The sequence below is a fragment of the Xiphias gladius genome, chromosome 17 (assembly GCF_016859285.1).
Source record: "Xiphias gladius isolate SHS-SW01 ecotype Sanya breed wild chromosome 17, ASM1685928v1, whole genome shotgun sequence".
Lineage (NCBI taxonomy): Eukaryota > Metazoa > Chordata > Actinopteri > Istiophoriformes > Xiphiidae > Xiphias > Xiphias gladius.
In genome coordinates, this window is record NC_053416.1 from 22,293,919 (window position 1) to 22,320,799 (window position 26,881).

General features: G+C 38.2%; 1 protein-coding gene across 6 annotated transcripts in view; it reads right to left on the reverse strand.

Moving 5' to 3' along the window:
• camkk1a (calcium/calmodulin-dependent protein kinase kinase 1, alpha a) overlaps nucleotides 1-26,881 on the reverse strand; it is a 91,131-nt gene that overhangs the window by 21,580 nt on the left and 42,670 nt on the right. For 4 of the 6 annotated variants that reach the window (XM_040149889.1, XM_040149891.1, XM_040149892.1 and 1 more), the window contains exons 7-17: nucleotides 22,358-22,394; nucleotides 21,988-22,009; nucleotides 17,214-17,302; nucleotides 13,183-13,382; nucleotides 11,824-11,877; nucleotides 11,434-11,507; nucleotides 8,151-8,238; nucleotides 6,233-6,361; nucleotides 3,017-3,120; nucleotides 1,369-1,416; nucleotides 421-966 (exon numbers count right to left, since the gene is read on the reverse strand). In XM_040149889.1, the coding sequence (XP_040005823.1) occupies nucleotides 894-966; nucleotides 1,369-1,416; nucleotides 3,017-3,120; nucleotides 6,233-6,361; nucleotides 8,151-8,238; nucleotides 11,434-11,507; nucleotides 11,824-11,877; nucleotides 13,183-13,382; nucleotides 17,214-17,302; nucleotides 21,988-22,009; nucleotides 22,358-22,394 (918 nt within the window). In that variant the 3' untranslated portion in view covers nucleotides 421-893. Of the gene's footprint in view, nucleotides 1-420; nucleotides 967-1,368; nucleotides 1,417-3,016; nucleotides 3,121-6,232; nucleotides 6,362-8,150; nucleotides 8,239-11,433; nucleotides 11,508-11,823; nucleotides 11,878-13,182; nucleotides 13,383-17,213; nucleotides 17,303-21,987; nucleotides 22,010-22,357; nucleotides 22,395-26,881 lie in introns of those variants that run through there. The other 2 variants (XM_040149893.1, XM_040149895.1) reach the window with 2 other exon arrangements.

Sequence of the window (26,881 nt, forward strand, 5' to 3'; positions counted from 1 at the left end):
CAGCACAGCCGCTGCCCTTTCTGTGTGGTCATCCTCACACAGCTGACTTCCTGTCCCTCCTGTCAGAGAAGCTCAAAACAGGACTGTGAAGGCAGCACAGGAAGGACTTCAATCTTTGTAACCTCGCTTCAAAAGAAATGCAACTGATGGCACATATACAATAGGGCTGTGAGACGATAACACAGAAGATACCTCAAGACATCTATGTACAATATTAAAATGACTGATCACTGATCAGAAATAAAAGCCCTTCACTTCACTTAAGAGACAATATAGTGTCATTGAAGAGGAGTTTCTTTTCTCTTCATCAGGCAGGCTGTAACTGTCACAGGTGGCTGTGGACATCCTGATGATGAGGCATAACTATTCACCATGCATACAGTTTAAAAACAAATCTGAGTTTGACTGTTTTTTTTTTTGTTTTTTTTTAACACATTACAGTGCAAAGCAAGCAGACAAACACATCCTTGTCTTTTCCTGCAACGATAACGTGAACTGTTAGTGATCCAGAGAATTGGCAGAGTTCCTCTTATTGGTTCACTGACGCCAGTCACAGCATAAAATGGCTGAGCAGGTAAGACAAAACACCTTGCAGATCAAACTTAGTGCCCAGAAACACTGCAGTGGAAATGGAAATTTGGGGCTAAATGTGGTAAGAAAGGATAGAACAGAAGCAAAAACGAAAGCAAGCCTGAGAGTACAAGTCTGAATGTTAACACAAGCAACGTATCAGATTTAAAACCTTGAGAGTTTCCTCAGTGTACAGAATGAGAAGTCTGTAGTGTGTCGCTGATTTGAAGGAAATGTGTGGATGGCGGCGTGAGCGCCCAGTGCTTCAGGCAAAGGGATGTAAAGAGGATGGAGTTTAAGACAAAGCTCTGTTGACGGGAGACTCAAGAGGAAGGCTCATCTTCATGCAGGTCCTCCAGCTCTCCTTCTCTGGGTCCATCTCCTGTGCTGCCCTTTCTGAGAGAAGAAATTAAAGAGAGAAAGAGAGAGAAACAAGTCAATCGACATTTTCTTTGGATGAATTTAAGCTGGATAACCGAGGACAGAGATCTAAATGATCCCGCTATTAGAAGCTTATGCTTTGTCTCCAAATGCAGCGCAATCATAGAAGTTCTTTTCTCTCTTTTGTTACATGATCAATGTTAAAAATACAAAATGCTCTATCCATGTAACGCGGCATTAAATGACAGCAGCAGTGAGATGACAAAACTCTCTGAGGTAACAGCTGGGGAAGGGCGGATCCATCACTTCTCATGATGGGGATAAGGGAGAGTTGAGGAGTCTATGATGATGATGACAGGCGCAGCGGCTGGTAGATGTTGGACAGACAGCGTGCCAGACTGTGTTGCAAAGTGTTACCTGAGAGAGGAGTGAAGTTTTAAAGAGGGCCGGAAGGGCCACGAGTCCCTGCAGCAGAGTGGGAGAAAAGATGGAAAAGTCACAGGTGAGAGGGCAAAAGTCACCTTGGAGGTCAAAGACATGGTCGCTGGTGGAGATGACCTCCCCCTTAGGTCCTTACGTCACCGTTTCTAAAATGTGAAGAATGTACCTGTTTTCCTGCTTCTTACCTATGCAAATTGAATATTTGGGGAATTTCTGATAAGCAATATTAGACTGTTTACTCATCATGGAGTGTACAACTCAGGTTGTGAAAAGATTTGTATGATGTCTTCTGAGGCTCTGAAGGAGCTTTTGCAAGTTCTGAAACTAAGATTTAAATTTTTTTTTTTTTACAAAAACTGTGCATGAGAAACCCATGATGGGTACTTCATGCTCGCAGGAAAAATAACTAAAAATGCTATCAAGTTGCACTATGGGAAATGTAGGATCTAGTGTATTTAAAGCTTGAGCCATTTCTAAGGATTAAGGTCAGGATATCTTCTGTTTTGATTTTGACTATCCTTTTTTTTTTTTTTTTTAAATTGCCTTCTTATTATCCCCCAGCCTCATAGAGATGCAATACGAAATCACCCAAGTACCGCTTTAATCACTAAAGGCAATAATCATTGTCTGCAGCGTTAATAGGATCATTATTTTTAGTAAGTTCTGAAATCGTTTCCTTATTAGTATGAAGACAAGATCATGGTCAGGGAGATTGGTAGACTTCATCTCTCAAGGGTGTTTCTCACAGTGAAGACCACATTACCCAGAAATGCAGTTGCTTCCTGTCACAAAAAGGACCCTACCTACTGCTACTTGTGAGGTCTTGTTTTTTTTTCTTTTTCCAGCAGGGGGCAGTATTGCCTAAAACTCTATACATGTCTCTCTGAAAACACCTTTACCTTAGATAGCAGCTCTCAGCTCTGACTGCCTAGACTGTAACAAAGGAAACCTTGACCTAGATAGAGAAGATATCATAAAAAAAAACAAAAAACAAAAAAACAAAGCAAAAAAACCCCCAAAAACCTCACAATAGGAGACTAGAGTCTGCTCCACATTCAGTGCTACAGTAGTCCATCTTCATGACAGAGTCTGCTTGACATGTAACACAGATTGCTCCCCAATGGTGCCCGCAGTACAGCAGGGGAACTGCTATAGATGCTCCAAACTGCCCTTGGCTGTATAAGTAAAAATTGCATGATGGGATAAGACAATTGCTTTCAATCCATGTAACAGAAAATCCAAGGTCAGCCCGAGGCACTGGGGGATCTGTATAATTCTTTGTCACCCTGAAACGTTCTACCTTTCAAAGCTGAAAGCAACACACAAAGAAACACTTAGGAAAGCTGTAAGCTCCACTGCATACAATGAGAGAATGAATTATGGTGCTATGGCAACACAAAGCAGCAGCTGCCGCCGCAGGAATGGATGCTAGTTAACCTGATACAGCAGAAAAAGGAGACAGGTGTGAAGTATCAATCTATGTCAAAATCTCAAGGAATCTCTGCAATAAGATTTGACCTGTGTGGTTTTATTTTCAGTTTCTCTCTTCATGGATAAAATATATAAGTATTAAGTGTGCAAGGGATGTGTGGACATGCCATGCTGCTGGACTGTGTCTGCTTACATGAGCAGGCTGCCAGGTGCGGACATGGACCTCTCCTCTCTCCTACTTGGACATTCAAAGGGGTTACTGAAGGAGCGCTTCCTCAGCATGGCCTTCACCAAGATCTGAAACATTCACAAACACAGGATGGTTACGAATTTGAAAAAGAAGTCCCTTTGTTGTTTTGAGCTTGTGGTTGTGCACAGAGAGTAGATGGATTTCCAGTCAATGTTATTGTGAGACTTGCAGGAGGTAAAGCAAAACAGAATATCTGAGTTCTTATGGGGAATAAACAAGTTTTTTTGTGCCATATACATAATGAATTTAAGCAGCAATGCATGTAAAATGTTCAACATCCAAAAAAGTGAAACCTCTTTGTTAGCTAAGAGTGTACAATTCGCAATTTGCATGTAGTGATCTAGTCAGAGCCCTGTGTTTTAATAAGGTGATTGATGGTTTTGTACAGTAGCTGTTGTGGAAGAAAGGCTTGTTTTAAGGTAAGACATCTCGCACATTGTTTTTTTTTTTCTGTACGATCAATGTTTCTGTGATCAGTTTGATGTTTGTTTAGGGCTTTGGTGTGTGACTTGGTGACCACTGATAGGGGTGCATCATGTTGTTACGCATATAATATTTAAGAGAGAAAAAAAAACAAAAAACAGGTGTACAGAGTTCCTTCGTAAGATCCCGACAGCTGATTTTTGAGCATTTTTTCCAATCATACATTGACACAGTTTGACATGAGTGAAGCTTTGCTACAGTTCTATGTCATGTTAGCTAACTAGAGCCAACAAATGCTTATCAACATGAGGTGTTCCGTAAAAAAGTTTTCAAAATACAAGCACAAGAGCCGCATATAAATTCACCTCTAAAATGTAATGTTACTTGTTTACAGCAATTTTTCTTTATTTCTAAATACTTAATTTCCATTTATAAGCTGCCCCCCCCACTTCCTCGTCTGTTAATGGGGAACCTATACAGTCACTGGTGTGTTAATAACTGCATGATATTATCTTTAATTTGGTAAGCTTTTCTTGTTAAGGTATTTTTGGCTGAACTGCAACAGTGTTGCCAACCGTATAAACATGAACGTCATGACTGACTGATTGACAGAGTGAGTGAGTGAGTGATAAAGTTACACCACTGGTCAGCTGAATGCCGTGTGACTGAGTGATTAAGTTACACCATTGGTCGGCCGGCCAAGTGTTGGAGTTTCCTCATGTGGCGTTGGTCTTTTAAAATGAATTGGCGCAAACAGTTTCTATTATGTCGTAAGGGGTGTTTTTACAGGTAGTGTTGCCAACTTGGCGCCTTTGTCGCTACATTTACCGTCTTTTCACACCCTTTTTGTGAGTTTTCTTCACAATAGCACCTTACGACATATCTAGCGACTTTTTGGACAAACCTTAGCTACTTTCCATTGAAGAGAGGTGCCAGTATGTGACTGAAAGGTCAGGCTTTCCCTCTGCAGGCAAACCTCTCTCTATGTCTCCCTCAATTGACTGGACGGCAGCTGACATAGACATGAATTAACTTTTAACTTTCTCTGTGAATGATCATTTTACAGGTAAATAAAGCCGAAATCACAGCACAGCCGTCGTCTTTAACTTATGTCTATAGTGACTTTGTCTGATGATGTCGTGGTTATAAAATCAGGATTTTAGCAGAGCAGAGCAGCAGCTTGGAAATGGCTTGGAAGTGACTGATGGTTAACATGTCGTCTTAATGGGCCATGTTTGACTCCCTATTTCATACTTGTTCCGTTGTCTGACAAAGGAAAGAGAAAAACATGTAAATGAGAACAGCTTTTTTGGGAATTGGGCTGTAAATTACTGTATATGTGAGCACAGGGAGTAGGAGACAGGCAAACAGATAAACGGCGGTCCAGCCACATACTAATTGTGACCCAGTCTTGTTTAAAGAAAAAACATCTGCATTTTGTGAGTCAAAGGATAAACAGCATTGATCATTTCAAATGTGCCCTTTATGAGGGAGTGCTATACTGTGTATGCCATTGCCATGATGTGAGCTTATCTCCAAATAAATGATAAATTATGGCATTTATGGAGCCACAAAGTGCAGAACCTGGTTTCCTGCATTCAGGGACCTGGTTCCTTTGCAGTGGCTGTAAATGTTTCTTTGACTAATACTTAGAACTGCAGTGAAGTTTTAACCTTACTGTTCTGTTAACATGGGTTCAAAGCAACATTATGCAACTATTTTACCTTAAAATAACAGCTTCAAAATCATTCTGATGGTTGTAATAGGGAGAATGGTGCCGCTTTCATCCCCATTCTTTGCCCTGAATGCCTGTTCTTGCACTATGTAAATTGGGCTGAGCTGGTAGGATATCCTTCAAGAAGTGCAAAACGCTTTATGGCATAACGCTTAATCAGATTAGACAAATACTGACTTGAAATGAGTGGACAGCATGATTGCTGGTTTGTACAAAGATGATGTTTTTGTGTTTGTTGCCAGAGTGATTGATAAGCTTTGTTTTCTGTACATGAGCTCTTACCTTCTAGGGGTACACTGCTTCAAGTACCCTTAACCATTCAGAGTCGGAACCCAACAGAATTGAATGCACCAACATCGTGTAATTACGACTTGTGGCATCAGAGGCTCAGAAAGTCTTGTGTTAAAGGTGGTTAGCATGCTAACTTCAGTAGAAAAAGAAGTAATAGAAGTAGAAGCTAAACAAGAATTAACATTAGCATTGCTTTCCACCACTGCAGACAGCTCTTGGTGAGTAAAGGAATGAAGTTTGATGCTGAACTCGCAGCGTTTCTTCTAGACTGATAAGTAAACAGCTGTTAACCATGACGTCAGCTATGTAACGAGCGCAAAAACTTACATATAGCACCTTTAATAAGGTGGACAACCGAAAGAAAAGAACAAGAATACACACTAATCAAACTGGGGCATCAAGGTGCTTTTTTTAGATTTCAGAAATCAAAATGATAAGACACAGCCTTGTCCTCCCAAGAGGAGGACAAGGCTGTGTCTTATCATTTTGAAGGTTGAAGGTAATCATTTTGAAGGTTGAAGGTAAACAAGTGTGTATTCTGAAGTATAAAATTACTCCTTTTCCTAGGTCCCTGTGTTGCTTATTATTTTGTCACAATTACGCTTAACAGAGGAATGCAGCTGTAAAGGAGCAGCTACTCTGAGTGCTGCTGAATGTGTCACATTTTGAGACAAAAGTGCCTGGTCATTAGGGGACACAGTGCTTCTTACCACTGCAGAGAGGCTGGGAACAAACTTGACTGAATTCTGGATGTCCTCCTCTGTAACCTCCACCACAGAACAGTGTTCGTCCTCCAGAGGCAAGGGGTCGGTGCCTCCCTGGGTCGCCCACTGGTCCATCTAAACACAACATGACATGTCAGTGTCTGAACGTGACAAGCTGTGTAATATAATCAGTGATCCATTGTTAGTTTTTTTTGCAGCTGAACATTTCTGTAGGAAGTTTGGCTTTCAAAGTCCTACTTTCTTTTGCTTCATGTTTAAATTATTCTACTTGGCGACTGCAGTTTTTAATTAGGATTTAGCCTTTGTACTGCCTAGAAAGCTTATTTTACATTGCTACCAAGCATTTTCTGAAGGAAGACAAACTTGTTTAGTTTTATAAATGCAAATGTTCTACCAGCCAGGCAGCCCTCTGTTTTGATTAATTTCACTATGATCAGAAAATTCTACTGCAAAGACTTAAAAGCTGCTTGAGACAGATAATCCAGTGATTATACCAGCCTGAGTTTATTTTTGTAAAACTTACTTCCTTATTGATCACATTGATTTGAATTCTATGGCCGCAGATATTCTATATTTTCTTACTGTCGTCAAATCTTATGAAAAGACCAAAACCAACTGTCTGTCAATCAGTACTTTCTGAATCCCCCAGTCTGTCTGTTGCTGTCTGCAGCTCCAGCCATGTATATATACACACCTTCTTTTTTTTTTTATTTCAAAAAGGCTAAATAGTTTCCTAAAACAGATGGCTGCTGTAGTTTTTAGTTACTCAGACAGGAGGACATGTTTTTTGTTGGGGAGTATTTTCTGTCATGGATTTGGTGTTCTACATATGTATGGCAGCAGGATGATGTATCTGGGGTTGACACAAGATAAACTACAGTCCCCATTGTAGCACAATGAAGGACAATAATACCCAGTGTAATGGCTTAGTATGACCATTTCATTGTTGGTTTTGGTCTTTTCACAGGATTTGTTGACAATAAGGAACATATTGAACATCTCCAGATTTATCCTTCTAAAATGCCTGCAGAGGCTTGTGGTGTATTCACATGCTGGTTGGGAAACTCTGACATCCAGAATTCCAAGATGACCACAAAGAGTGCATGCTGTTTTGTTGGAGACTCGAACTCAAAACACAATTAATAATCACGCATGATAATCGTACATACTGCTGCTTCTTCAGAAATGATAATTCTGAAAGTTCACTTTTCTTCAATATCAATCAATCCAAAAAAAATTCCCAGAATAAAGGAAAACACCAGGAGATCTGAAAACTTTTCAGATGAGTGAGCATTAGTACACAACAAAGAAGCCAGATTTACTCAGGAAGGATATTTTTTTAATGGGTTGAAGCAACTTTCAAATCTCTCTAAGTCTGTTTTTATACAATGATTTGAATTCAAAAATCAATAAGTATACTAGTGTACTCAGTACATTTTGTTATCTCTATTGATTGAAGGGTTTTTCTGAGTTGCTTCTTGCAACTTTTGTCAACTAAAAGACATGTTTGTGCGTGTTTGTGCACAAGGACATGCATGAAGCCTTGACAGTCTAATTATCTCTTGTTCTATAAACACAAACAGATTCTCTGGTGAGAAAACGACTCAAAGACACGATTAGACTGTCATCGAAACACGATGGGGAGTGGGGAATGTCAGGACTTTCAGCCCAGTCCTCCACAGGGAAAAACAGGTTTCATCATGTCCTGGAGCAACACAGTGTGTCTAATGAACCCTGTTGTATGTAGCACAGCGAGGTCAGTCTCATGAGCCAATCACTCCAGAGAGAAGCACAGTCCTGTTTTGTCTGAACATGAATAGTGACAGTTAGCTGCCTGTCATCCTTAACAATATTTGACTAACCCTAAAGTCTCGTTTCACAACTGCTTGGTTCTCTCTGTTACCTTGATCTCTGGGATCGTGATCCTGGTGTCTGGATTCTTATCCAGCATCCGCAAGATCAGAGTCTGCAGCTCTTCACTGATCTTTGGTCTGTACAAAACACAAGATAGTAATAATACAGAACAATTGTTTGGAGCCTGGGTAAAGTTTTGGGATAATGGACACCAAAGCCATCCATAGTCTTCATTTAAGCCAGGATGCTTCATGCATTTTGAGTATATTGATTATATCATAAATATTACATAAAAGGCAGGCCCAGGGTTCATTACAGACTTAAATCTAATTTCCTAACGTGTGTTTCCCAAACTTGTCACCCCTTAAAAAGAAGCTATGTCTACTTGCAACCCCTTATCACATGTTGTAAATGTCTATGAGTTGTGAGCAATTCAACCACGGAGTCAATACACATTCTCAGATTTTAATTTGAATTATTTTTTAGAGGCCATGAGAGGCAAATCTATCCAGTCCAGTCTTTTTAGTCCTGTTTATTAGCTCACTCAGACTTCTCAGGTTTATTCTGCAAAAACCTCGAGGTGGGTTCCCAACACCAGGTTGGTAACCTCTAGCCTAAGCTACTCCAGGACATTGTTTAAGAGTTTTCCTAGGCACGATTTATGAAGTATTATCGCACAGATATTTTCAAAGCCATGAAAACCAAAACTCCAGGACAGCAATATCACCTAGAGTAGACCCAGTTTCAATATCATGGAAGACAGCAGCAACCACTGGGACAGTGATAACAGTGTAATCACAGTGGCTACTGTATTGTAATTTTAATCAGTATTTTTTTTTTTTTGCTATGGAATGACTGCCAAGTAAAGCATCCTCACTCTAAGAAAATGAATAACATAATTGAAATAAAAAATAAATTGTGTTTATAAATAGAATTAAGAGTAAGTGCCATTCATAAACCTTCCTCGGTATTAAGATTTTATGGTCTCAGCTTCCAAATTATTTAGAAAGAGCTCCAGGGGTTTCCTCAGTCACTCAGGAGTGACTAACAGAGACAGCAGCTGCACACTTTTATTTTAGCAATATATAATAATGATAAAGGATAAAGGTCTACCCTATTACCCACATTATCTCTTTGATGTTTTTCCTCATGTACACTAACCATATCTACATAAATATAAAAAGTGCAATAATTATTACAATTGCTATGAAACACCAGAATTCTGGTGAGTTTGAAAGACCATTCTTATAACTTTTAAGTCATTAAGAACTAAGTTTATTCTATGTATATAAACTTGCCAGTATGAATGTCTTATAGAAATGCTTCATATTTAGGTTGTCCCCTGCATTCTCAGTTTCAGATAACCAGATGAAAGTAAACATAAATTTATTTCAAATGCAAACACTTTATATGACCTTCACAGATCGTTATCACCTTAAATGGTTAATCTAGCATTATTCAACTTGTTTCAGTTGTGACTGACAGGTGGGGAATCCCAGGTATTTTATCATGGCCATTGATATCACTTGGTTCCTTAGTGCTCCTGGCTGTTGTAAAGACAGTTATTAGAGTCATTTGATACATCTGACGCCAAGTTTGAATGGTTACTAAGGGATGTAGGTGGAGGATAAGTGGTGTTATAGACCTCTTCTGTTGAGGGATGGTTTCTCTACTTTAATTAAGATAGCCTCAATCACTCCTCTTTCAAACCATCTGTCCTCCCCATCCAAATAAGTACATTGTTGTCCTCGAAGGAGTGTCCCTTATCTTTCAGGTCTAGGTAAACTGCTGAGTCTTGACCCAAGGAGTTGGCTCTCCTGTGCTGAGCCATGTGTTTGTTCAGTGGTTGAAACTAAACAACCCTTCAAAGTAAAAGAAACTGTATTTGACTGTACTATATCAACTTATTTACTGAACTGAAGCAGGTAGCAGGATATTTATCCCATATGCAAGGTTAGCCATCGTTCTCCATAGTTATAGTATACTCGGTGTACTACCAGACAGAAAGTACACTGAAGTTGTAACTGTTCTCACTGTTGAGAAAATGCTTGTCAGTTGCTATCACTCAGCATATTGTTGAGTGCATGCTTAACTGAGCATCAATGAATGACTGAGATGATGATGACCAATGGATAAATTTCATGCCTACTTTTTACACGCCAAACTCCCAAAACCTAATGTAATTGTTGATGAGGACAGTAATTAGATTTTCAAGTCAATGAAAACAATTTATAGCAGTTCCAAACCAGGGGTGCTTGTAGCCAAGGGATTACTTCTTCAACGTGGAAAGATTGTAAAGTAGTTTATTGAAAAAAAAAGAAAAAAAATAGACAGAAATCACAATTTCAATTAAAAACATTCCCTCATATTAAGTCAGTTGTAAAACATGAACATGTGTTGTGATTGAGAGTGTGTCATGAAGACACACACACACACACACACACACACACAAGGTGAAAACAGTACCAGCCCTGCTGTCTTGGCTGGTAAAAATGGTAGAAATAAATGGTGGTGTCAATTAAGGGGTTCCTGAATTCATCTGTCAGAATATGCAGACGTACATGTATGTTGGGAACCACACTGGAACAAAAACTAGGAACAAATGCATGATAGGAGTAGAGGTCATTAGTATCTCAGTAAAGTAAGTTTATAGGAGCTCAGTCATTGATCGTAATGGGAGTAGCAACATTAAATGGATTACACCTACAGTATAGTGGCCCTATCCAAGCTTACAACAAGGTGCTGCTATCTTTCATGATATGTATAGTGGGGAGATCATTTCATTAGTTGGTTTGCTATTCTGTTCAGGAGGAGGGTGGCTTTTAATGAACTAGCATTCAGCACAACCATGGAGTCTCTTGAGCCCACTGGAGGAAGACACTTATCATGAATGATATGACACCTGTACTGACACATGCTCCAACTGCCACTCATAGCCCCTTCACATGTGCTGTGTTGATACTTCCCAGCCAGCCTCTTCCCGGCTTTTTATCTCTTGTTCTCTCTCTGTCTTTTTAGCATTATTCAGCCAAGAAGACTTCCATGTTTTTTTTAAAACTTTTAGGCCAAAGGAAGGTAGCCAGGCTGCTCATGCCCGTTTGCTTTTTCTGTTTCAATGCTTGTTTTAATCACATGCAGGTGACATTTACTGCTGACTGCACTGCACTGACTGCTGTGCCAAACTGTTTATAATTTTGTAGGTATAATTTGTAACTGGAAACGAGAATAAAATGGCTTTGCAACTGAGATGCAGATGAGAATCAAACGGCTCAGTTGATAACTACAGCTGTGGACTGGAGGTGGCTGGAGAAGGATGCAGGAGATAGACTTACATTTCTGGGAAATCCACAGGCTTGGTCCTTATCTTGTTGTGCAAAGCTAATATGTACTCATCAATAAACGGGCACTGCAGGTGAAGGAGAAGAAAGGGAGAGAACACAAGGAAGGTACATTAAATTACTACTGTGCCAGAGAAAATCTGTATCCCTGAGGACAACCAAGACAAATAACAGCGGCCTCTAGTATTCATTAAAATGAATGATGCCACTGGACCAGTGCAGTATCAAACAAAAAAAAACGGTGATATATAGTGTTCCTGCCGAAGTACCATTGGGTGCTGTTAACAAGCACCGGAGTATGTGAAATGAACACTGTCCCAGCCTGTACTGTTTGTGCACCAGATTTTGATAAGTGACTGTGGGACAGAAAATGTGCAGACTTGCCTTCCCAAAGACGAAACAGTAGAGAGTAACTCCCATGGCCCACACGTCCAAAGCCTGTAAGAAAGTGGCAGTAATGATGTTAAATGCAACACAGTGGCGAACAGAGTGCAAGTTATACATTACGAAACACACTGAAAACATCCAAACACCTACTTACATAAACAAACAGAGTGACTTCAATCAATACGGAATGCCTACAGTGATTTATGAGACATTTTAAACTTATTTTCTGGGGGCGTCTACCATCTGATACCTTGGAGATGGATGTGTATGATAAGCAGAAGCAGTATAACTATCCATCAGACTTATTGTCCTCCTCTCAGCCTCTCTCTCCCTCTATTCTGTATGCCTAACTTGTTCTAATGGCCTGATGTACTGCTGAGACTGACAACCAAGCGTTTAAGTGACATATGAGTGTCAAATATTAAATATTTCACCGCTGACGTGCACCGAAATCACAAATGGAGGTGAATATTGGACAATAGCTCTCTGGAACATGGCTTGAACAAACCCAAATCAGGAAGAATGCAAGACTAATCAGAAAGAAAGGGCCACCAAGATTGCATATATTTCTTGAGAGCTTGAGGAAACAGTAGGCTGAGGCACTTGAATAGCTCTTATATCCTGATAGGTTTTGGTCTGCAATCAAATATTCTATTCTGGCCCCTGGAGCAAATCTATCAGTCTGTTATTGTTTACCACTGTAGAAGGGAACGTGAACTGTAAAGATACTGTTGGAGGTCAATAGGATGTCAGTGGTTGAGACCTTAGGCTTTGATGTTAGTTGTTCATAAATCAGCAGGTAGGGTTGATTCACAAGCCTCAAAACATCACTCATTCTGCAATTATTATGGAGGAATTACGTCAATCAGTTCTTTCAGTTGTAATAAAAAATTAAATCTTTGTGATAAATTCGTTTCGCAAATAATGTGGATTTACTGTAGCCACGTGGTAATCAATCCCATTATTATGGCAGAGAACATGACTGATCATTTTTTGACTTTAAAAGTACAAACAGTACTGTATAATGATTCCCAAATAAATAACATATGTAAAACTGATAGCCTTGTTCCACTCCTTTGCTCTGGTAATGCCTTTGTTTTCTGTATTATGTTGTTATTAATACCAGTTAACACAAAGGGGACATGACTAACAATGGCAATTTGCTCCTCAGATTAGCAGGCCGGCAAAGGTCTGAACACTCATCTTCGTTTAATGGTTCTCATTTCCAATTTTGGCATTAAGGGTTTTTGCCAGCACCTGCAGCTGCTGTTACCAAATCAGTTCAAACTCAGGCACACATTAGACTAGCACAGATAAAGCATTTCACATTTATGTACGTATGCAGAGTTAACTCACTTTTCCGCTGAAGCTCTTGCGCTGATCTGACAGGGTCTCTGGTGCCATAAAGGCAGGAGTGCCAGCTGTGCTGGACAGCAAAGCATCATTTCCCTCAAACTGGTTGCTGACCCCAAAGTCTGCTATCTTCACGTGGCCATCATCCCCCAGTAACAAGTTAGAAGGCTTAATGTCCCGGTGCACAATCTTCTGGTAGTGCACTGAGGAAAAGACAGAGGAAGTAATTTGTCAGATTTTTAGAGCTTTTATAATAAAAACAGACAAACAACATCCTGTTGAATTATTTTTATTTTGGGGCCTTTACCAGCAGTGTGGCTAAAAATTTAAACTGTGGTGTTGCAGACAAACTCAAGCAGTATCTAAAATGTTTAGCCCCTGGGGGAAGCATGAGTGAACTCTGTCCATTTCACAGCAATCTGCTACGTTAAGCAGAGTCTGATATTTTTTCTTCTTCTCAATCATGCTTTGGGAACCATAATAAAAACTTGGCTATTTATTATTGGAATACCTTGTTATGGAGCAAGATGGTGCTAGATGGAAGGTGAGGAAAAACCAAAAATAATCAAGGAGTCATGTTGTGAGGAACATGTATATCCACAGCAAATGTGAGGTTCAATTTGGCCGTGGGTTGCAAAAATATCTAGCAAAAAATCAGTTTGGACCAAACACTGATTGACCAGTGGTGGAAAAAGTTATTGGATCCTTTACTTAAGGAAAAGTACCAATACAACAATGTAAAAATACTCCATTCCATAACTCCAGTAAAAGTCCTATATTCAAAATCCTACTTCAGTAAAAGTACAGAAGTATTAACAGCATTATGTACTTAAAATATCAAGTAAAAGTAGTCATAATGCAGGAAAATGTCCCCTGTGACTGGTATATTATGATATATGACATTATTAGATAGTTAATACAGTTAATACTGCAGCCAGCCACCATGGGGGATTGAGATGTTTTGGCTTCACTTTTGGGGAGCTGTCATGTCATCTATCTTTATATACAGTCAATACTTTGGAATTAATCTTTGCTTTTTCTTGTGAAATAATGGATAATTTAAACGATTTGGCCCTTACATGGTAATCTAAATGGTATTCTTAAATGACCAGACACTACTGTGTAAGAAAGTATCACAAGAACCGAGAACTGTTTTAATGTTTAAGAGTGCATTACATTTTATACGGTTATCATATGTTTTTAATTTAAAATCTTAATCTTCAAAGTAAACAGTAACTACAGCTTTCATATAAATGTAGTGAAGTAAAAAGTACAATATTTCCCTCTGAAATCCAGTGTACATACTAAGTAGCATAAAATAGAAATACTCAAGTAAACATACTTTGTCACTTTCTACCACTGTAGTTGACCAACTGCAATCATTTTTTCATTTAGTGTCCACATATTTAATACTGAACAGAATACATACACTAGTATAACATTTAGTTCCATTTGTATCATATTAAAATTAACAATGTACAAAATAATGCATAAAGGTGCATGTAAGTTGAATTTTTTCTTTCAGCAGAAGAAAACAAGGTATATTCTTCTTTCATTCTGATGAAAAACTAAGAAACATAGGGGTCTCTTATTTTTCAAAATAACATCTATTCGACAGAAATCATATTAGGAAATGATTGCCTCTGTCTGATTGCTGCATTGTAATTATGATGGGAAACCCGTGAATATCATCTTAGACCAAAAGTTTAAGTACATCTCTATGCCTTAACACTCAACAGCCATCAACAGCTAAGCCCTGGACACGTCACTGATTGAAGAAGTGATGTCGTGTTGTCTGAATAGGTCTTACTAAAACATGAGGCACTTGACTCAATAAAGGCCTTGGTGATTAAAAACTGTTAGCTTTAAAAATGCTGAAATTAAAAACACACATCATCAATGACCTACAGGATGACTACTGAGATTTATGTATAATTCAGGTTTCAGGTTCAGGTTTTAATTTAGGTTTTAGAGGACATGCTATTTCACTTTCACTATACTGGCTTCCATCAAGAGAAAATGATACATTAACTACTCTGGGCGGTTGTTATGGAGCCTCTAAATGTTCAATGTTAAATAAATAAGTAAGTAGTTATAAAATAAATATCCACACAAGTAAACAGTGTAAAATGAATGAATGAATGAAAGAATAATGTGTTAAATAATTTCAGAAAATAAAACTCAACTCGGTATTATTAAAGGCTGATTTATCATTTTTATTTTCATAATAAAGAATTACCAGAGTTTATTTATATTTCATAGTAGAAATAAATATTTCATATTGTCACTTTTTATTTCATGATGTTACTTTTCATGAGAGTGGTGCTGGCACCCTCTCACCTTTCAGCCAATCAAATGCTCCCTGTCTGTTAAGCTTAAGTCTTGAATCTAAAAATTGTTCCTCAGAGAGAGTCTCTCTCTGTGGTCACCTAAGCCAACAGTAGCTACCAAACACAGGCTCTTCACTTTGAAGCTAAGGAGGTTTAGTTACTTGTTCTGTGTACTGTTTGTTTACAGCAGCAGCCTTGAGCTATCTGATTTAGAATAACTTTGACATTGTTTATTCTCAAGCTGTTTTGTTAGTGTATTTTCTTAACCAAAACCACAGTAAAAAAAACAGGTCACACAAAAATGTCAATATTATACTGTATACAATACTAAAGCATATATTTGAATGTCTATAATGAAATGAAATTGATATTAAATAAAAACCAGTTATTCTGAAAATGAATGAGGAAAGAGCATTTCATAATAATGAGTTGAGTTTTAAAGGTGGTATATGTATGTTTTTGCTAATGCTACATAGCCAACATTAGAATCAACAGCTGTTTACTTATCAGTCTACAAGAAACGCTACGAGTTCAGCATCAAACTTAATTCCTTTACTTGCCAAGATCTGTCGGCAGTGATGGAAAGCAATGCCAGTGTTAACTCTTGTTTTACTTCTACTTCTATCACTTCTTTTCTTCTATTGAAGTTAGCATGCTAACCAGCTAGCCCCGGCCTGGCCCTGTCTCGTAATACCACTTTGCGTTAGTGAGAGCCTGTAGCTTCTAGGCTGCCCTGAAGGAGTAGCACTGCCCAGAGGATGTATTTTAACCTCTTGTCTTGTAAACGCAATGATGGCTGAAGCTCTTGGTAAGTAAACAGCTGTTAATGCTAATATTCGCTATGTGGTGACAGCAAAAACCTACATATAACATCTTTAATAATTTCTTTAATTTATATATTTTACACAATTAATTAATCTGATTATTTGTTTCATAATGTATATTTATTCATTTAATACTGAAAAATACTAGGTCCCATAGCTTGTAGACATCACAATTTCAATTTGTAGGTTTATACTGTGCTGTTCATATGAATACACTCTGTATTCACAGTCCACGGTTGTATTTTTCAAGAGGGTCAGCAATAAAAGCCAAGTGGTGAAAAAGTCACTTTTCAGTCAGAAGAACATAGTTGATCTGCTCTGCTGTAGCACCCTTGAGCAGGAAATGTAACTGAGCCTCAAATGTGACTTATGACTTCTGAGGTATATGAGGTGTAACCACTCAAAAAAATAAAGTAAAAATAAAATAATAATAATAATGTAGTAATACCGAAAGCCTATACTGAGTCTCTAGACCTAAAAGCTCAGAGAGAAGCAACATTAATCTCTAATCATTAGGCTAAAAGCCCAGTGAAATGGATCTAGTACAGCAAATGAGGACATAACTTGGCTCAATACTTATGAGGTGGACAGCACACAACTTCAGCCAGACCCCAGGGGCATGGTAATAGAGGGTCAAGGACACTTTGTTCCTTAAGATAAAAAGGAAAATACTAAAGTATTATTCTTTGGTAGTAGAGAGACCATACTGTAGGAAAGACACAGCAGTCCAAATGTTTCTGCTTTTACACTATGAGTATCATAATGGGTAATGGGTACCATAAAGAGGTAAATTTTTAGAAATGGAAAATCTAATGTTTTCCTGGCCACTAGGAACAACCCGAAACCCCCTTTACGATGCCTCCATGCATAATATACTTACAGTACTCTATGCCCAGGATGACGTCTCTGAAGTATAACCTCGCCTGCTCCTCTGACAAAGGACTGTCTGTGGGCACTTCCATCACTGGACTACAAAGCCACGCAGGCAGACAATCGGGCAGTGTAGAAAAGAAACAGATACACAGACAGCGAGGCAGATAAATCCACAGGTTAATGTATCAGTTGTTTCATTAGCACTGGAATTTGACTCTAAATGTGAAATCATTCAAATGGGATACACATCTGAACAGACAATAACATCCTGATCAAACAGCACTGACACTCAAAATCTGCTGTAAAGACCATCTTTGTCTTCTTTGTATACATCCCAAGCCCAACAGCACCAAAACCAGCTTTTTATCTTTTTGACTTTCTCACAGGACATAAATAAACCACTCAACCAAATGACTTGTAGAAAAACCATTATAACCCTGTTGTATCATTCCATCTTTCACTATTTATCAACATCAATATTAACATTCTGTGATACTGTACTTCAGTCCCCTGGTTTAACCTTTCTTAAAAGGGAATTAAATGTATACCTACCCTCCAGCTAACTCCACCTTTACCCATTTATATGAACACAAAGGAATCCTATTATTTGAAGCAGAGCTCAAAAATATTAAGATGATGCCATTAAGAAAAGCATGTGCTGAACAAAGTTTATGTTCTCCATCCATGGCCAGATTAACCTCCTAGGGGGCCCCAGGGCAAAAATTTGCTGTTTGGCCCCTATTGACCCCCAGAATACATGGCAGTTTCATTACTTTCCCAGGCACCCAGAAACCAATTGGTAAACTAAAGCTGAAATGATTTAGCTGACTAGCAGAAATTGAATTGGCAACAATTTTGATAATTGACTGTTTAAGTAATTTCTGAGCAAAAATCCCAAATATTCACTGGTACCAGCTTCTCAAGTTTGCTACTTTTCGAAGATAGTAAACTCAACATATTTGGGTTTTTGACTCCTGGTCAGACAAAACAAGACATTTGAAGATGTTCACTTGGGCTTCAGGGAATAATGACGGGGAATTTTTCAATATTCTCTGGCCTTTCATACATTAAACAATCAACTGATGATTAAAGACAATAATTGTCAGACCATTTGATGATGAAAATAATTGTTGGTTGCTGCCTTATAGTTCTACTGTGATGTTACAATACTACCTTGCCTGTGGTTTCCTGTGTGTTTATTACTTGACACAGAATAAAATTGAAGCAATCTGATAAAACACAACTTCAGACCAACTGAGCTCAATATTAATTAGAATAATTAAGGTCGTAAAAGTAGATTTTAGCACAAGGTCACTGTACAAGACTGGGGCCATGAGATGGAGGATCGAGGACCCGTCTATTGATACTGTACTTTAGTGGCGCAAATTTTTAACAAATTTGTGATTAAATTATGTACAAACAACTGATATGGAGTGAACCTCCTTCAAGGCCCCCAACTTTTGGGGCCTTGAAGGGTGTCAAACCCAGGAAAGATTCTCACTTTGCCCCACTCTTAATCCTTGGATCCAAAAATCACACCTAACTGTTTTGAGTGAGTTTGTAGTAAGTTTGTATGTCTAGTTATATAGGTATAAAGATTTTATAACACACTATAAAACACTACAGTGTGGCAGATATAAGGATATTTTTAAGTGATAATATATTTGTTAACTAAAAGTTCTCCTACAAATTCAATTGAAACTACCAAGCAATATTAAACTAAGTAGCTCAGAATTTTTTAACAGTTGGATTTCACAAACACAAATCTATAGTATAAAAGTGACAGTTTGAGTATACAGAGAATGACTGCAATAAAAAAAGTAAACTCGTGATGATTTCATAGAAGTTCGCAATAAAGAGAGAAAAAAAATGAATACAAACAGAAAACAAAAACCATGCAGGTTCTTTCAGTGCTTATAAAATCATGTTAATAATTTCTTACTACATAGTTTATAATAAAGTCTTAAGTGAAATTTACAATAGTTATGATATGGATATATCAATTTTTTTGAATGATACGAGATTTATATATTAGCTTATCACGATTTCATCTGTTATAGCAAATGTGTCATCTGTTAAAGACAGCATTTATTAAAATTATGTAAATCTACTTAAGATGTATGTATTATGATTACTACTATGTTATACTCTGTTCTTAAGCATTCACTAGCTATTTGTAAATTATACATAAGTAAAGACATCAATATACACCTAAAATGTCCTTATATCTGCAAAAAATAAACCAAAGTGTTCTATTGTGTTATAAACTATTTATTGAATGTTTATTTAGTGCTATATACATGCTAAATGGTGGGTTAGTGTTAGATTTTTTTTTCAATTAATTAGCTAATCCTTTAGTTTATGGAATGCCATGAGAAATGAAAAATGCCCCTAGCATTTTCCCAGAGCCTGAGGTAATGTATTCAAATTGCTTGTTTTGTCCAACCGACAGTCTAAAACGGACACATATTCAATTTACAATGATAAACAAATCTGAAAAAAAAGGGAGATAATCAACAAATCCTCAAATTTGAGAAACTGGAATCAGTTAATGTTTGAAATATTTGATTGATTAAGGAAAAATAATCTATTACTAAAATTGTAGTAAATGGTAGATCGACTAATACATTGACAATTTCGAGGTAAACCACATTTCAGCCTAGTGAGTACGTTGTAATTTCAAGTCCTTATTAGTTGTAGTGGCAGTATATGTCATACTACTGAAGTAGCAATAAATATAATAGGAAAAGCAATCATAGTATTAATGCTAGTAATACCTCTAGTATTGTAAAACTAAGAGAGCAAATATTAGTCCTGTGTGTTAGAAGTAGTTGAACCAGTTGTTGCATGGCAATAGAAATACAAACAGTATTTGTAGCAGCACTTTTAGTTGCATCTCATGTGTTAATAAAGCAGCAGAAAAGAGTACTAATCAGCTGATTAATAGCAAAGAGAGCATACCTTCCTATTAAAAGGACAATATGACTTATAGACATTGGCGTGACACAGTTTCAGGACCCCTGGTCAAAATTTCTGTTGCTGTGAATAGTTAAGTGAGCAGAAGATGAACTGATTTCCAAAAGGCATAAAGTTAAAGTTGAAACACTCTTGTCAACATTTTAAGCAAGATTAGTGTATTACTTTTGTTTTGTACTAGTTTACAGTGAAAATAAGGAAAGAAACACGATGCAAAAGTTTCAGCACCCCAAGAGAATTGAGCTCTCATATAACTTTTACCAAAGTCTCAGACCTTTATTATCTTGTTAAGGCTATGACTTCAGTCATTGTTAGGAAAGGACAAGTGATGTAAATCTCAAACTTATAAATACTCTGACTCCTCAAACCTTGTTCCAACAATCAGCAGCCATGGGCTCCTCTAAGCAGCTGACTCTGAAAATTCAAATAACTGATGCCCACAAAGCAGGACAAGGCTGTAAGAAGATAGGAAAGTGTTTTCAGGTAGTTTCCTCTGTTTGTAATGTAATTAAGACAAGTTAACAGTTATGGTCGACGTCAAGAGGAGAGAACTGCTCATAAGATTGCTAGAAAGGCAAATCGGAACCCCCGTTGGACTGCAAAAGACCTTCAGGAAGATTTAGCAGACTCTGGAGTGGTGGTGCACTGTTCTACTGTACAACGACACCTGCACAAATATGACAGTCATGGAAAAGTCATCAGAAGAAAACCTTTCGTGCTTCTTCACCACAAAATTCAGCATCAGATGTTTGCAAAAGAATCTCTAAAGAAGTCCAATACATTCCTGTCCTGTGGACTGATGAAGTTAAAATACAACTTTTTAGCTGCAAAGAGCAAAGGTATGTTTGGAGAAAAACGGGTGCAAAATTTCATGAAAAGAACACCTCTCCAACTGTTAAGCACGGGGGTGGATCCACCATGTTTTGGGTTTGTGTTGCAGTCAGTGGTACAGGGAACATCTCACTGGTAGAGTGAAGAACAGATTCAATGAAATACCAGCAAATTCCGGGAGCAAACATCACATTGTCTGCAAAAAAGCTGAAGATGAAAAAAGGATGGCTTCTACAACAGGATAATGATCCTAAAACCTCAAAATCCACAATGGACTAACTCAGGAGGAGCAAGCTGAAGGTTTTGCCATGGCCCTCACAGTCCCCCGACCTACACATCATTGAAAATCTGTGAATAGACCTCAACAGAGCACTGCATGCAAGACGTCCCATGAATCTCACAGAACTAGAAGACTTTTGAAAACGAGAATGGGCGAAAATACAAGAACTGAAAGACTCTCAGCTGCTACAAAAAGCCTTTAAAAGGGGGTGTTACTAAGTAATGACCATGCAGGGTGCCCAAACTTTTGTCTGAGGCCCTTTTCCTTTTTTGTTATTTTGAAATTGTAAAAGATGGAAATAAATAATTAATCTTACTTAAAATATTAAAGAAATGTGTCATCTTTAATGCCACTGTATGCACATACAGTATGTGAAATAATACCAGCTCCTCCCTCTCCCCTTCATTCTTTTATAAAAACAAAAGGTCTCACATCATAAGAACATCACACATTTTTACCACTGTAGGAAAGAGCAGCTAATGCATCAGAACCTGAAATATTTAAAGGACTGATTGCCATTGCCAACAACTGCCAAAACCTAAAGAACATTAGCAATCACTTTGAAGCCTGGGATAGAACAAACACCTGTACCGTGTCAGCTTGGAGTAATGAAGGACAACATGGGGAGGTATGGGGAAATGGGGAGTGGAAAGTAGTGCAATATTTTAAAATAAAGGAAATGTTCTCTACTCACCCCTTACACATGAGCTCAAACACTGTCAGAAAAGGGAGGGAGAAGGAAATAGGAACAACAAAGACCAAACAATTATTATTCATTCATGAGGCAAGACCCCAGCATCACATCATTCATTATCAAGATCACTGAATTAGCTGAACATGCCATATTAAGCACATAAAGACTCTGAAGTTTGACACTAATAGGTGTCCTAACTGTGACCTGGCACTGCTGATGGAAGGTTTCTCGATAATGTGTGAGCCCTGAGGTGGTGTGGAGGGAAGCACCCCATGATCTGACTTATGAGTAAGTTGTGTCGAGTGCGAAAGGCTGAGAGAGGGCAAAAATAGAGTGAAAGATTTGGAGAGAAAAAATATGGCCTGCTTACCCATGTGAAGGTTGTCCTCTGCAGGATCATCCAGCACCTGCAATGTACACATAATCGTCATGAATGGAGACTTTCTAGTTGAGGTGGGTGAGAGCAGTGTAAAATTCAACATGATGATACTTCTCTGAATTATTTTAAAAGTTAACACAATGCATTCAGGACCAAAATACTGCAGAAGTTTTTTTTTATTTTTCTCTTTTAAAAAAGGACTGAGCAGAGGTATAAGTGGAAACTGTGATGACGGTGCCCTTGATTCTTTAAAAAACGGCTGAAAATGACCTTTTGGCCTTTCTTTGTTCCTATATGAAAGCTGTTTATGATTCTCAGCAGTCAGGACATAGGTGGGAGCTGTAATTTCAAACAACAGCTCTACACAATGTGTGCAAATTATCTCAAGGTACGTGGCCAAATTCACTGGCTACGGGGCCCATGGCCAAAAATGAGCTGCCGGGCCCCTTTTAGCCCTAATTCCTCTGGCTCTGTTCCGTGTGTACAGTTTACAAGTACTGTTTAGGTGTAATGTATAGAACACTATCTGGCCCCAAGAAAAACTAAACACATTTTAGTCTAGTTTTCATCAGTGACATGTTGTCTCATTTTTCTCATACTTTTTTTTTTCATGTCTTCTGAACATTTTGAGGCCAGGCTTTTGCTATCTTTGTGTACCGTCACCATGGTTACTGGTTTCTATTGCCACGTGTCTATGTCAGTGACTCTGGTACACAGACTGACTCCCATAAGTAAATCTAGTCAGCATTTCCAATCTCTGTCTAAAGTTGTTCCTGCTAACCTAGAATTACTGCCGCTACCTGTGCTGCTGGATGCAGAGCATTTTCTGGGTTTAGTTTGAGAGGAGACGCTATATTATAGGATAACATTAATACTTTAATATTTCTTTAGCATACATCTAGAGAACAATTTAGATGGACCACCAACATTAATCCAGGAATTTACTCACTCCTCCTGATAGCAACACTAAAGATAGCCGACTGAAAGTAACTTTAATGTTACCTCCACATCCACAGCACTTGATAGTTTGATGTCACCTTTTGTTACTTGTCAGTGGATTATAGATGAATTTACTTCCATAAATATGTTTTTTCAAAGAACAGGCAACTTTGCAAAGTGTTTCTTGCAACAGGTCAAGCGGCTAAATAATTTCATCAGTCTTTTGAACAACAGAGATGTTTTGGGCAGCCAAGGAAACTGTTTTACTGATGAGGAGCTGCACTGAGTGATTCCACAGATACATGCAGATTGCTGAACAAGACTTTGCTTTAAAACATGTCCTTTTGTCATCTTTCACATTATCATGTAGATTTCATTCGTTGACCAAAAATGTAAAACTTTCTGTCATAGGCCCCGTTTTCAAAGGTCACTTTTTATTTAGTTTTAGTCTCATTTTTATTGTAAAAATTGGTTTGTCAACAAATATTTTTCATCGTAGTTTTCATTGATGGAATTAACACTGTACTATATACGTGAAAAATTTGTATAAAGCCTTTTGTGGCTCGAGAGTCTACAAGATTGAAAATGAAAAAAATCTGGGGGTAGAGTTATAAAGCTTGTTCCTAATCTCTGCTTGAAGCTAGAAGCTCAAGACTACATTAGCCGCTACTAGCACAACACCAACTATTGGCTTTCGTGGTTGCATTGTAGATAATGTGTGGCACCTGGTTTTGAGAAGAAGATATTCCTGGCTCTGCTGTATCAATTATGATTGTTTCCTTTTTTTAAAACATCATGAATCTGATAATGTTACAGGAGTGCAATGCTAAAACGGTGGAGTACTCTTTTAAGTAATAAAAGCAGGACCTGCCTTGAAGCCCATCCTGTAAGTTAATATTACTTTAGTGGTGACATTTTACATAAATGTTAAATTAGATTAACACAAACCAGTTGACACAAAGCAAGCATGGAGCTTTATAGGCCCCCGGAGTTCTGGGGCCCTGGGCAGGTGGCTGTTTTGCCCGGTCGATAATCAAACCTTGGTCAGGTTAGTGAAAACAGGTTTTCCCATAGGACTGCATGGCACATGGCACATGCTATGCTTCCACAAGGACACTGCTCAAAGCTCAAATCACGGGACACGGATTCCATCAGAAGCAACTGTCTACATACAACATCCTGGTGAATTTAAATTACCACAGTGAAGGTAACGGCTGCCAAGGACACAGTAGTGGAAAAACAAGGGCAGGAAAACACCTCTAAAGCAACAGGAGGACTATTTACTCATGTCAAAATCAAGCCATGAAGCAGTCAAGAGTTGAATGTTTACTCATACCGTCTTACACGTGTTTGCTTAAATAAATACTGTTCTTTCTGCATTACACATTGTCTTTCTTTGTTTTAAGTAAAAAGGAAAAAAAGCTATCAACAGTAATTGAGCTGTTGTTGTGTGCAAAGTGCAAACCATTGTAAGAGATGCAAGCTCAGTGAACATTTTTAAATGATAATTGAAAACTTATTTATTCAACATTGCTTTTAACTAACTGTCACTCTTCCTATGTTTTATTAATATCTTTTACAGATGTTACTGTTCTTAGGATACCTGTTCTTGGTATTTGCTGCTTCTTGCGTTTCTTATTCTTTTGATTGCTTAGTTTTATCGCACAGTATTTACACTTAATTTGCCTTTTTTTATTGTCTTGTTTCTTCACTTTGTTGTAAAGCACTCTGACCTACACTCCCTGTATGAATGATCATACATAAATAAAGTTTATTATTATTAAAATTTTGTCATTAGTAGCCTAGTCTTTTTATTTGTAGATGCTGACTAAAGCAGTGCCTAAGATGCATTAAAAGGGTACTTATGTGGAAAACATGTAAAGTGAGCTTGGGATTTTAATAAAAAGTGTCTGCTCTCATAACAACTGCACGCCTTGACGAGTATGCGGCCAGTTTTGCTGTCTCTTCCCAACCATCTGTGACAAATGACCATATCACTTTCATCAGTTTTAATCTGTTCCACTTGGCGTGGGCTTTAATGTTTCAAAATGAGTGAAAACGTCTATTCGTAATTAGATGGACTGGACTGCAGTCTCACAGGAATCAGCTGGATACTCATAATGAATGTAATCCTGACCCAAGCAGAGCCCATTTAAACTGATGAACAGAGATAGAGAGGGGGAGAGCAGGTCTTCCCATTGCCTACGTATGCCCATTATGCAAGCGAGGGCGAACAATGAACGGGAAAAGATGAGTGTGTGTATGTGGCGTTTTCTCTGCTGGAGCGAGCCCACAGGAACAAAAGTACTCAACTTTTACTTAAAAACTCTACATTGCTGGCACACTCTGTACCCGAACAAGCCAAACAGCTTTCCTACTAACTGACTCTCTGAGCTTAACTCCCAGCCACAGCGGCAGTGCCCCAGCCATCTGGCGAAGACTGAAAAACGCTCTGATGATATCGCAAGGGAGCGGCAGGCATCATGAGTCACATCTATAAATTGGCTATCATATTTCATAAACAGCCGCCTCTGTAGAAACTGAAATCAATTCATCTTCAAAATTTCCAACTCAGTTTGAGAATGTTGGCTGCTGCAAATGTAAGAATTTACAGGGTGGAAGCTGTATTCTTCCAGAATATGTCACTTAAATATCATAAAGGTTGAGCGATAGAAGTGTGATAGATGTGCTGGAGGGAAAAGCAATCTCATATTTCCCACCTGCAGGACAGGGTTTATCCACCTTTTTGGTCTGACATCAACTGATATGACATAAATACAAGGCCTGTGTTAGGGTACACAGCAAGAAAGGTTATCTGAAGATACAGTGGTAAAGGATAATCCTGACCACAAAACATCCAGCAAAACATTCAGACTGAAAGAGACAAAAACCAACCACAAACAAGACTTATGCATTTTTCAGAACATGTTTTGTGTCTCTTTTCAGTTTTTTACATCTTGTTTTGCAAGTAGTTCTGTGTCTCGTTTTGCATTTCTTTGTAGTCGTTGTGTGTCCTTGTTGTCGTTTGACTGACTTTCCAACATTAAATGTTAATATCCACAATACTAATAAGCCAACTACCTATTACCCTCTGAGTCTCGTAGACACAAACCCAAACGGTCATGGTAATCCATGGATGAGAAGCCCACCTAGCTTTGTTTATGTGTCAGCATGACAGTCAGTGTCTGCACTCATTACATGTAGTGCGGAGACAGAGCAGTAACGTCTGGACACTACTTAAGAGTAAATGAACATAATGTAAGTTCTCTTTCCATTATGCTTAATTTCAGAAATTGTGTTTGTTTATGCTGCTGAAAGATAAAGTTACTTTAGTGATTTAGCCTTAAATGGGTCACAATTGCCCCTGCTGGAGAGGGGCACTGCGTGGTTGCTATTTGTGCTAGTTATTTCGGTGTGCTATAGTAAATATTTATATAGTGTTTATGAACAGTAATATAAAGTAATTTGTAGTAATGTGCCATAATGTTTAGTATTTCATGTGCAGCAATTTCAACAACTAAATATATACAAAGCTAGGTACATATTCTTGCTCGTGGATTAAAGGGCTACAGTAAA